Raw genomic sequence first — 12,552 nt, 5'->3', positions numbered from 1 at the left:
CTCAGCACTCCCTGTCCCCATCACATGCGGCATCCCTCAAGGCTCGTGTGTCTCGCCGACCCTATACAATATCTTCACTAAGCTATTGTTTTACCGCCTAGACAACCTGGGTGTCACGTACACAAACTATGCTGACAATACATAGGTTCTTATCACCCTATCAGGGAGCTACGACGAGGACTCCACCAGAATCAACAATCTATATTTGGAGATCCAAGCCTGGATGGCAGAGCACGGTCTATGCCTCAACAATGAGAAAACTGAGCTCCTTCTTCTCGGCTCCCAACCACGGCTAAACAAACTAGACACCCGTTACGCGTCCATCAACATAGACGGTAACCTAAACACAGTTGCCAAAGAAATTAAAACCCTTGGGGTTTATCTAGACTCTACTCTCTCGCTCAAAAGACAGGTAAATGCCACAGCCTCATCCACAGCTTACACAAATAAACTTATTAACGCCTGCAAACCTTTCCTCTCTGCTTCCAGCTGCATTACTCTAACCAGAGCGCTAGTGCTCTCAAAAATTGACTACTGCAATACACTCTTTCTTGGCACGTCAGAACGCAACCTGAACAAACTACAGGTGCTTCAAAATAATGCCCTCAGAGCCGCCGTCAGTATCCCACGACACACCCACATCTCCAGCATCAGGCAAGATGCACACTGGCTCCCTGTACGAGACAGAATCACTCTCAGATCCCTCGTCATTGTCCATAAATGCTGCTCCAATGACGCACCCAAATACCTGGCAGACAAGTTCCACAATCACACATCAATTAGACCAACCAGAACGCCATACTCACATTGCCTTTCCATTCCAAAATTCTCCCTAAAAAAAGCTGGTGGCGCCAGCTTCCCGGTCCTAGCTGCCAAACTATGGAACGCTATGCCACTAAACCTTAGAACAGAACCCTCCTTTTGGACTTTTAGAGCAAAAACTAAAACATGGCTTTCAAACAAAAACTCTGCCTAATGTACTTCCTATCCGCATGTCCTTGTCGACCAGCTTGTAACCTGGTCTACCACACTTATTGTTGATATTTCACAGTCTGTATTGTATATTCTTGCCATGTTGTAACTGTATCTAAGTCTTGCCATGTTGTAACTGTATCTAAGTCTCCGGCGCCCGGTTACCCCAGGGTTTGGCGCGCGGTACAAATAAAGAAACTAAACTAAACTTGTGTAAAGGTTTTTAAAATAATGTGTTTATGAATTTTCTAAAAAGTGATTGCATTGTTATATTGCATAATAAAAATATTTGATGTTTGAATTAGATGGATGTGTAAAAAATATACTGCTAGCTGCTGCATGCATTACTTTTTGAGATCTGATACACAGTCCTTATATGGTCTAGAGATCTTCCTTTTGTTGATACAATGATGAGAAGTATGCCAAGTATGACCATTTTCTGTGTTTCTCCTTTTGGGTTTTGTTTGTTGTTGGAAAACTTTAAAGAGAATAAAAAAATATAGGGGCTTATTAAGCACCAACCCCCCTCTCTTAGATAGGGAGGGGCCGTTCCCCTCCCTATCTAAGGATTGGATCTAGAGATCGGTAACCCCTACCATCTATGAATCTGCCTGTCTGGTGGTATGGCCTAAAGGCAAATGCTTTCTCCCTCAATTCCCTCTGGAAACAATGTAGGTGGCCCCTAAGCTACGTTCCCCAATGTAGTATAACATAAGGACTGGTGCCTTCCAGACAGGCAGTCCTCACTTGGGCCTTTCCTTCCATGGCATTGTATTCCTCTTCCTGTGTCTCTCTGTCCAACTGCCCCACCTGACATCTCTCCTCCCTCTTCCTCACAGTTAATCGATTATCCCTCAGAAATGTCTTTCTGTACTACCTACCTCCACCCTCTGATCTTAATCTCTACAACTATATCCCTCCTCCACACCAATGCTGCTCTCCCCTCGCCACCTTACTACTACTCTCCCCTCTTCACTCAACTACGCTACGCCCCTCTCCACACTAGTTGCCCACAACTTCTCTCACATTCACTCTCCTTTCACTTCCCCAGTCACTATCTCACTCACCCTCTATTCTTTCTCTGTTAGTTCCTCTCACACACCTTACAAGCACACTCACACCAAAGTACCACTTTCTCCTCATAACCAAAACCCCACCTTGCACAGAGCAATCCTCCTCCAGGCTCTTCTATATCATCCTTCCTCTGCATAGTTTATGGGTCCTCCTCCTCCATTGACCTCACCTGAATAACCCACACCTTCCTGTTTATTGGCCCCTTTCATACCCTCCCCATTACCTCTACATTGGCTCTCTCCCATGCCTGGTTCCACAGGTGAATTGTTTCGGGTGAGCATAAAAGGGGTCTTAAGCCTACCCCTTTTGTGTGTGTGGATATGCGGGCTCTAGTCAATGGCAGCTTGCTGAGCTCAGAAACAATTTCAATGTCCCAGTTCATGTGAGTGTTTTACGGGATGTGTTTGATGATGGATTGACAGCGGGACAGAGCCACAACCACATCACATGTATGCATATTATCCTTGTGGGTGAGGGCCTTGATACTGCTGAAAATCTGCATGGTTCGCTCGAGACATCGCTGTTTGTGGCATCATTGTTTGACTTTGGGTTGCATGTATTGCTGGGATTGCCATGTCGGTGTATTAATCGTTCCACAGTCTGCAGACTTCTCAATGTTTCCACCCTGGTGTGGATGCTCGCTCGCTCGCTTGTCCACCACCGGGTCTTCTGGGATCTGTAGTTTCCTAGGGGAAATAGAAAAAGACTGGCCTTCAGTGTACACAACAGTTATGAGGTAAGAGAAGTTGGTACTCATTTCCAACATGCAAGAACATGTAGATGAGACAGGGATTAGGGCCTTCCAAACCATCATGACACACCACTGGGGCAAGACCAACTCTGGTGAACCCCGGTAGACATTCCACCCCAAATTCCAAAGGGGCCCCTATATCCTCTTGATAGGTTCAGGTCCCTGTATCAGGGCCCATTATCCACTAGAGTGGGGAAGTAACCTGTCCCTTAGGGTTACTCAATAGAAATCCTCAGAGCAATGCAGGGGACTTTGTCCCAGCCCTTACACATGGTGACTTCAGAGATATGAGGTATTACTGATACATGTGGGAATCCACCTGGTATGTGGTACCAGCACCAGCATATGTGAGGCTATAGCTGATATATGGTGACTAGACCAGGGAGGCGATGTCATTATTGAGACATGTGACATTGCACTTAGTATAGGATGGCATCACCTGGGGGCTATGCCTCAGTGAATGTAGCCTATAGTAGGAATATTATGGCATTATTGGGGATGTGAGGATGCACATAGCATATGATGTAGGAACTGCCCATCTGGGGGTATAGACGATATATGGTGATTACGCCAGGCATTTGATGTCATTATTTGGACTTGTGACATTGCACTTAGTAAAGGATGGCATGTCCCGGGAGGCTGTACCTCAGCAAATGGAGACTATAATAGGAATATAATTACATTATTTGGGATGTGAGGATGCACATAGCATCTGATGTAGGCACTGCCCATCTGGGGTATAGATGATATATGGTGATACGCCAGGCATTTGATGTCATTATTGGGATATGTGTCTTTTCCTGATCCCTTGGATGCATGGCTGTGTGATGTGATTGAGCCAATGTTGACGGTGTCTGGAATGTTTGTATGTTGTGCACATTCTTCAACCAAACTCTACACCATGCGCCTTCCAATAGTCCATCTGCAGCACCTCCATCCACCACTGCAACAACATCACCATCTTTGACTTACATGCCATCTTCCCTCATCACTGGAGATGTGGTTGTACAAAATCAACCACCACACATTGAAGGTGCTGCCACAAACAGCCAGAGTCTTAAAACACATTCAGCAATGCATTTAAAGAATCATCTGAAATGCTAGAATTATCACAAAGAAAGCTTTTCATGAACAGTCTACAAATGTGCTGCTCCCATCTCCAACAGTACCGCTATGTTTTGAATATAGGTTGACCTTACAAGAGAGTTAGCTGTACAACATCTAGTGAGAGTCTGCTGGGATGATGAGATTGATAAGGCTACAATAAAATATACAAAAAAATACGAAGATGAACTTGCAAACCACCATCAATTCAACTACCTCGCAAAACACTCAAAAGACCTAAAAGTACTACATACATGAAAGTGGATTAAAATTAAAATAAAGACAATGAAATAAACCTTCAACCTCACTTACATAAATGCAAAAACGAAATTCCTACATGTAAATTTCATTAATCCACAAATCTATTTTTATAAGTCCATATTTCAAAAACTTAAACGTGTATTAGAACCACCAAACTGGCCACAACCACCACAACATAATTAAACCACAACACAAGTACATAAAATTCACCTTCAAATGACGAAACTCGCTCTGAACCCCCTGCCATTGAAATGATGGCTGCGGACACCTAAATTGACCGTGGGCTCGGCTGCACATGCAAACCCTTTTTTCACCTATAAAAAAGCTCCATATGATCTTTATTCCACTCCCCTGCCCGTACCATGCCCTCTTTTGAACAATTTTTCAAACTATTCGCTCACAGAGCTCTCCGCCGACTACCATGATGTCCGTTGACTCAGTGGCACCTGCACGCCCTTTTTTCACCTATAAAAACAGCTCCATATCATCTTTATTCCACTCCCCTTCCCTTCTATGCCCTCTTTCAACAAATAACCCCAAATGTGTTTTCCAAACTATTCACTCAGATCACTGTCTGCGGACACCACAGCGCCAGAAATATGAAAACAGCCCCATATCATCTTTATTCCACCCCCCACACTTTCCAGGCCCTCTTTCGGCCACTAAATAACCCAAAATGTGTTTTCCAGACTTTTTGCCCTGCTGCGCTATCCGCATACACCATGACACCAACAATATGACGCACCTCGCACTTTTCACCATTCACTCAGTGGATGCACCTAATATCTGCCGATATCATGCTGAACCTTGATTGGAGCAGAGGGCTGTCCACGGAGTGAATAGGGAAGTGAGTCCACAGATCAAACCCAGATATCACAAATCTTTTTTTTACCTAGTTTTTGACAGTTGTTTTAAAAACGACTGGACGGATTTAAACCTGAATTTACACAAGCACAATTTTGGGACCAAGCCACTGCTCCTGGCACACATTTGGTGAACATTCGTCCAGCGGATTTTGCTGTAGGCATGAACAGACATTTTTTCCATTGGGTCTATGAGGAAAATCATAAGTTTTGGGGCCCCCTGTAATTTTGCACCCCCGTGGATGAATCCTCACCAGAATTCGCAGAATCAATCCAAGGGGGCCATATACTTATTTTGCAAAGTGTGGTGAGGATTCATCCAAGGGGGTCAAAGTTATAAGCCTCCCAATAAAGTGTTCTTCCTATGGCCTGAACAACTTAACCATAATTACCGGGCTGCTACCGCAGGTCCTGTAATATTAAGTGAAAATGTTTTGTTAACGTAACATTACAGTTAAGTGCTACTTATGGCTATGCCCCCAAGAATCTGCCCACTGGCCACAACCACCACAATATAATTAAACCACATAATAAGTATGTACAATACACCTTAAAATAACAAAGTCATAATACTCTTTTTGTACTGTGACACACCACTCTGCAGGGGCAAGCAGTTTCAGAGTGCTTTTGAGGCTGCGGTCAAGGAGCACGAGAAACACTGCCACCTATCTTAAATTGAACACACACACAACATCTTCCCCTGTCGACCTGCCCCTCTTTATCTGTGAATGGTGGCCTTTCCCTCCACGACCTTACCTCCTCGCATCTCCTATAAAAAACATTTTAAAAAGAATATAAAAGCCAGAAAGACAAAAAAAAGGTTCCTTTAGAACCCACCTTTCACAGTTAAAAAACATAACTGAAATAAAAATCACAGGACCATTTTCAGTCTGCATAGTCTGCAGGTGTTACGAAAGTCGCGGATATCTGCATAATTCCTGCTGTGGAGTGGGGGAAATTAAAATCAATTAACTTGTTTTTCATTCAGAAATGATGGCTGTTAAAAGAACCTTTTTTATTTTTTTGAAGGTTGTATATACTGCACGAACAAATGTTCTACTGAACTTAAATATTTTTTCTAACTTTTACAAAAACGACTTCTCATTTATTTTCTAATTTAGTTTTTTATTTACAACTACTAAAAAAATAGCTGTCAGTGCATTTTGGATATTCAAAAGAAAAATCAGATTTCTGACATCAGTCAAATGCATGCATCTCCTCATAAAATATTTACACCATCCAACTTGATATTTCCGTTGTCAAAAGATGTCATTCCTAAACCAAATTAAGAAGCATATACAACTGTATTGACATGCTGTCTAGCATCTTCCATTTCAGAACAAAACAAGTTTGGACGTCTCCGTATGTGACTTTCATGGATTTAAGAAAAAAGAATCTTTGCAGCTGGAAACCGCTCAAATAGACTTTTCAACATGTCCTTCATGGCAAACTGCAAAGACCATGCAGTCACTAAGCCCAATCTGCTGCCTCCACAATGCAAAATAATAATAACTGGATGTTTTTCAGTGCGCCATTCTCTCGCAGAATGGTAATAAAGTCTCCTACTTTAATCCACAATCTGCATACCACGAAACTTCTACTTCTTCCAATAAAATAATAGCAAAAAAGATTCAGTATAAACCTTCAGTATATTTAATTGTATTTTTTATAACATGCCTAATGCCATACCTGAGTTCGGTTCCTTACAGCGGATCCAGGATTTGAACCACTGCTCTGCAGGGTCTTGCTTCAAAGACCAGCACGTTGCCCCTGTGCTATCCTCCGTTCAATGAATGGATCCAAGAATCTCCCACCATCCACACACTGCTTCTTCATAGCCACAGCCATCTTGATTACTCACAATAAAGAAAAGACTTGCTATCCTGTACTCCTGTACACTTCAACTCCTCATCCACAACCACAAATCCTGATTGGCTAGTCTCTCGATGCCCTCTTTCCATGCCAGGCGTCCTTAAAACACCCAGATGGCACATGTATGTCTGCCGACTACTGCTGGCTCTACAGACATCCTAGTTACCGGCACACCATTGTTTTCACCTATGAAAACAGCTCCATATCAGCTTTATTCCACCCTCCAACCTTTCACAGCCCTTTTTTAGCCACCAAATAACCAGAAATCTGTTTTCCAGATGTTTTTCCTATTGCGCTGTCAGTGGTAATGTCCAAGGACTTGCCGGCACCTTCAAACCTTTTTTTTCACCTATGAAAACAGCTGGATATCAGCTTCATTCAACTCCCCCACCCTTTCCAGGCCACCAAATAACCCCAAATGTATTTTCTACACTTTTTCCCTCACTTAGCTTTCATGGACACTGGCAGTTGTCCGTGAATCGAACATGGAACCGCTCCAAAATATATGACGCAGCTCATGTTTTTGAACATCCAATCATTGGGCGCGTATGATGTCTGCGGATGTCACGCCGGATCCTGATTGGTCAAGAGGTGTTCATTGACCATGAATTAGGAAATTAAACTGTGGACTGGATGATGATATAACTAATTTACAAAAGCATGCTCTCAGGACCAAGCAACTGCTCCTGGCACAACTTTGGTGAAAATCCATCCAGGGGTTTGGGCTGTAGGCGCAAGCAAATTCTTATTTCCATTGTGTCTATGAAGATTTCACATAACTTTGCCCCACCCTGGACGAAACTGCACCAAACTTTGCAGAATCATTTGGAAGGGGCCATATTTTTTTTTTTTCAAAGGTTTGGTGAGGATTTGGCCAGGGGGGAAGGAAGTCATAAGCCACCCAAAAAGTGCTCTTTCTATCATTTGAGCAACTTTCTATAACTACAGGCCCACTACCGCAGTATACAAGAAACTGATCCACCCCCCAGCACTTGAGCTTACTCCATAACAACGGGCGCGACACAGAATAGAATGCCTTGGTGTAATCAATAAAACATAAATACATTATTATGGATGGACACTTGTAAACGTCTGACAAGCGGAAATGGAGAGCACTCATTACAGGATGTGCTGTGTGCCTTTCTAAATCCTGTTTGGAATGTCTTCAAGAGACAGTTCTCCTCTGCCCATCCATTAAGTTTTCTCAGAATCAATGAAGCTAATATTTTGGAACTCGATTCCAGCATGGCCAATAAGTAGTGTATAGTTGGTGGAGTCCATTCTGACACCCTTTTTATATACAGGAACCAAGATGGACTCCCTCCAGCTAGCCACTGGCCATGACCCGTTGATTCAATTGGGTTAAGAGAGTGGCCCAAAAAGATGGTTTTGCCTTGTTGGTGATGTTTGAAATAACATTGGAACCGGGGGCCCTCAAGGCTTTTAATTTCTTTATGACCTCTAAGGCATCCTTGGCATCAAAGCTTAATGCGGTCCCGACTCCAATTATAGGGATCTCTGCTGTTGGGTTTGAGAAATTATCATCATGGTATAGCATTAGTACAGCTCAGTGTGGTAGTATAACTCAGACCCAATGCACTCATCTTGGAAGCAGAGAAACACATTTCAAATCTTGCACCCACGCTTAGAAACCTCTTTGGTATTAAGCATGTTATAAAAAAAACTATTATAATTATAAAGTGTTACCATGTGCTCCTACCATTTCTCTTGTGAGATGGGATTTAATTCCTGACCGGAGTCACCCATGAGAAATGGTCTATAGCACGGCAATAACTTCTTATCATCGTTGCCTTTAATAATCTGAAAAGAATCTGCCAATTTGCATTGTTGACTGAATGCGGGTGTTGTCTTAACCAGTTCTTATATTTGGTCGAGGGCGATGAGAGATGTGCTGTTCTATCTACACCAAACAGAATAAAATCTTTCTTAACTAATGATCCAGCTTCACGATAACCTTTCTTCCGCTGAAGAATTTAGATATCGAATAGTCCAGGATTTGTGCTACTATCCTTGAACCTCACATTATTTAGGTGTAAACACCCTGAAAGAGACACCATGACAGCTCACCAATCCCAACTGTTATTAATTAGCCAATTGTCGAACAGTAAATGTTCAGAACAAATAAGCAATTTTACTTTTCTCACATTGCTATCTGACCAGATACACCGGCTAACCTGCACAGTCACTCTGATATTAGGACCAATTTCCTGGATTTTTCGAAGGTTAGTCTGATGCTGTGTACTATGGCAGACCACTTCAAGCATCACTTGACACCCGTGCGGCGCTCCGTGCTGTAGTGGGGCTTTTGACTTCCTTCAAACACCATGCAGCTATTGGCTCCTCCTGCACTCAATTGAAACTGTAGACAGACTCCAACACGGTCTCCGACCACTTCAAGCACCACTTGACACCTGTGCAGTCTTCCATGCTCTAGTGGGGCTTTTAAAGTCCTTACAACAGAAAACAGCAGTTAGGCTCCTCCTCAGTTCAATTGCAACTGTAGGCAGACTCCAACATTGTCTCTGACCACGGCAGACCACTTCAAGTACCACTTGACACACAGATCTCTCCAAGTAAATCAGTTTGTGAGTATAACAGGACTAGCTACTTGGTCCTTGGCTTTACCCTACCTATTTAGGGTCATAGCTCATGAATGATCACAGGGAGAGACTTCAGTTGTTACTTTGTGTGTCCTCTTTCTACTCTATAGCATATGTCTTGTGTATTCAGTGTGACAAGCAACAGGAAGGCTGCATTGATAAAGAGCAAGCCAGTCTCACCATGCACGAGGATGGGCTCTGGCCTCTGTGAATAGCCACTCAGCTTTTCATGCTTCCTAATGTCAGCATTGACAGCATTAGCAAGGAGGCAGCATATATATCATGCTGATCCAGCCACTGGGAGCGATGTTTCAATTTGTATCAGGCAGCAAAGCCTCATGCTTTCCCTGTAACATCATGTGTGCAGATCCATGTTGAAGTTACTTAAATCTACTGATTAGAGATTGAGGCAATTACGTTCACCCATGACTAAAGTGCGTGTGCGGAGCAGGATAAAATAATTTGCTCTTTGCAGCCAAGATAGAACTTTGGCATTTTCATAAATAAAGAAGAGTGGGGAAATATTATTTGTATTTTACTTTTTATTGTTTAAATCATGGACTTAGCTCGAGGGCAGTGGAGCGCTGTACAGAGGGTGGGCAGCCATCATGTGGGCTGGCATCTTTTAACAGTAGCGCAGTACTGTTTGTTGAGGTCTGTGCACAGTATGTGCATCTGTTGGAATTAGTCCTTGGTCAGGTGTTGAAAGAGCCATGTTTTGATATATTGGCCACGTGACTAATGTGATTCAATGAACAGACATCTGAAGAATTAAGAAGTGATTGATTATAGGACGTGGATCAGCTGGCAGAGGAACGAGTAGCAAATACCAGCACCTGCACAAATACCTTCTTAAACATTTAATCATGTTCTCATTTTTTTGTCTCCCCAACAGCATATTATCCAGGATAAAGAAGCTATATTGTCCACTTTTTTCATTTTAGTCTGTCTATCAAATGTTATCACCTACCACTTATGTGGGTAATTTCTCCATCAGGGCATGGGGTGCAGTCGTAGCAGCAGATTGGCCGATCCTTCTGAAGGACCTTACGGTATCCAGGAGGACAGCTCTCACTGCACACAGAGCGAGGAATCTGAGGAGAGAAGATCAAGGACACCAGTGATGATAAACATAGAGCAGGTGATCTGAAGAGGGGAAGATGGAGAACACAGCTGATAATAATAATGTGAGGGGTGTAAGGAGGAGAAGAGGGAGAACATGCGATAAAAGAACTAAGCAAGGAATCTGTGGAGGGCAGATGGGGAAAACCTCAAATAATCACATAGGACAAGGAATCTAAGGTGGGGAAAAAGGAGACACAGCTGACAATAGCACAGAGCAAGGAATCAGTGGAGTGCCAGATGAAGATACAGGTGATAAGAACAGAGAGGGATATCAGGTGGGAAAGATGGAGGACAAAGATGATAGTAACACAGAGCATTGATCTGCAGAGCAAGCAATGAGATCTTCAGTTGATGGTAACTCACAGAAAGAAATATTTGAGGAAAAGATGGAGGACTCAGGTGATAACATAGAGTGAGGGGTCTGCAGAGAAAATTGAGGACACTGATGGCAAATACATACTGTGAAGGGATTGAGGAGGAGAAGATGGAGGACAACGGTGATGATATGAAAGATTGTGTAGTATAAGGAGGAAGTGATGGAGGACACAGATGCATATAATGCAGAGGGACGTGTTTGAGGAACGGAAGAGGGGATCCAAGTGATAATAACAAGGAGATAGTGGTATGGGGTGGGGGCATTAAGGATGAAGCTTATCATACCACAGAGTGTGGTGTCTTAAAAGGTGAAGATTGAAGAACATTTTTATGATAACACACAGAGAAGTCTGAAGAGGGGGGAGGACCCATTTGTATAACACAGTGTGGTGTCTGAAGTGGGTGACACAGGGCATGATACAGCAAGGGGGTAAGACACAGGATGTAATAACTGTCACAACAAGGTCATGGATTAACAGACAAGAACAAGTTGGGTTTTATTTCCCTACTGTTAATTCCTCTTTTTAATGCTATCCTGCAGTTGACTAAAAAATGAAACACTGGAATTAAACCTTCTCCCACTTTAAATCCCTTGGGAAAGGTTGTCAGGTTTCATCTCTTCCTTCCACCCTTCACTGGCTCCCAGGATGCGTGGATATAGAGGAGACTCTTTAACTGCTCCTTAGTGAAGAATGAACAGTGTCCAAAAACTATGACCTTCTTAGAATGTTCAAAATTTCTTCCCTAATGGAATCCAACAAATGAAGACCCAAGGGAAAAAGAGAGCTCCCTCCCCCACCTGCGAGGCTAAGAACCTCGGGGCATCTTTGACTCCACACTTTCCTTCTCCACCCAGATCTCTGATGTCTCTAAAAAGTCAAACTTCCTACTGCACCTCCTCAGAGGTACTCTGCCTTTCCTCCCCTTCCCCCAGAAGCACATGGTCTCTCAAGCTCTGGTTCTCCCTAGGTTGGACTATTGTAACAGCCTCTTTCTAAATCTACTTGCCTTTACTCTCCGCCACCTGCAACTAATCCAGATCAGGACTGCAAGACTTGTCCTTGGCCTCAAGCCCTGGGATTGTATCTCTCCGGCTCTGAAATCTCTCCATTGGCACCCAGTGGATGCAAGGATTAAATTCAAAACCATATGCATTGTCCACAAGGCTTTCTGGGTTCTGGGTCCAAAATACCTTCAGCTATCCCTACAAATACCTCCCCTCTCGAGCTCTTTGCTCCTCTACCTCTAACTCCCTCAGGGTCAGTCATTTTTCAAATAAACCAGCTAGGGGTAGATCTCTGTCTTCGGCTGGGGCCTCCCTCTCGAACAGCCTCCCTGCCACTCTAAAACATGAGGAGAACCATCTCTGTTTCCGGAAGCACCTCAAGACCTTCCTCTTTGCTTCTGCCTTTGCTCCCCCTCTCCCCTGCAGATCTTTTCTCTCTTGGCACTGTGCACCTGGCCACCCTCTGCCCTCTGGGTGTAGGTACCTGCTCACCCTACCACCCTCCCGCATTGCCTCCGGGCCACCCCT

The 12,552-nt window shown here is 43.5% G+C and overlaps 1 protein-coding gene across 1 annotated transcript in view; it reads right to left on the bottom strand.

Moving 5' to 3' along the window:
- Positions 1-12,552, bottom strand: part of LOC138568877 (vomeronasal type-2 receptor 26-like) — a 110,298-nt gene that overhangs the window by 83,638 nt on the left and 14,108 nt on the right. Inside the window, exon 3 of the mRNA XM_069646659.1 lies at positions 10,489-10,612. Within this exon, the coding sequence (XP_069502760.1) occupies positions 10,489-10,612 (124 nt within the window). The remainder of the gene's footprint in view (positions 1-10,488; positions 10,613-12,552) is intronic.

The sequence above is a fragment of the Ambystoma mexicanum genome, chromosome 2q, assembly GCF_040938575.1.
Source record: "Ambystoma mexicanum isolate Mex_15411 chromosome 2q, UKY_AmexF1_1, whole genome shotgun sequence".
NCBI classification, from domain to species: Eukaryota; Metazoa; Chordata; class Amphibia; order Caudata; family Ambystomatidae; genus Ambystoma; species Ambystoma mexicanum.
The sequence above is the reverse complement of the archived record's forward strand: the minus strand, read 5'-3'. Positions and strand labels throughout refer to the sequence as shown.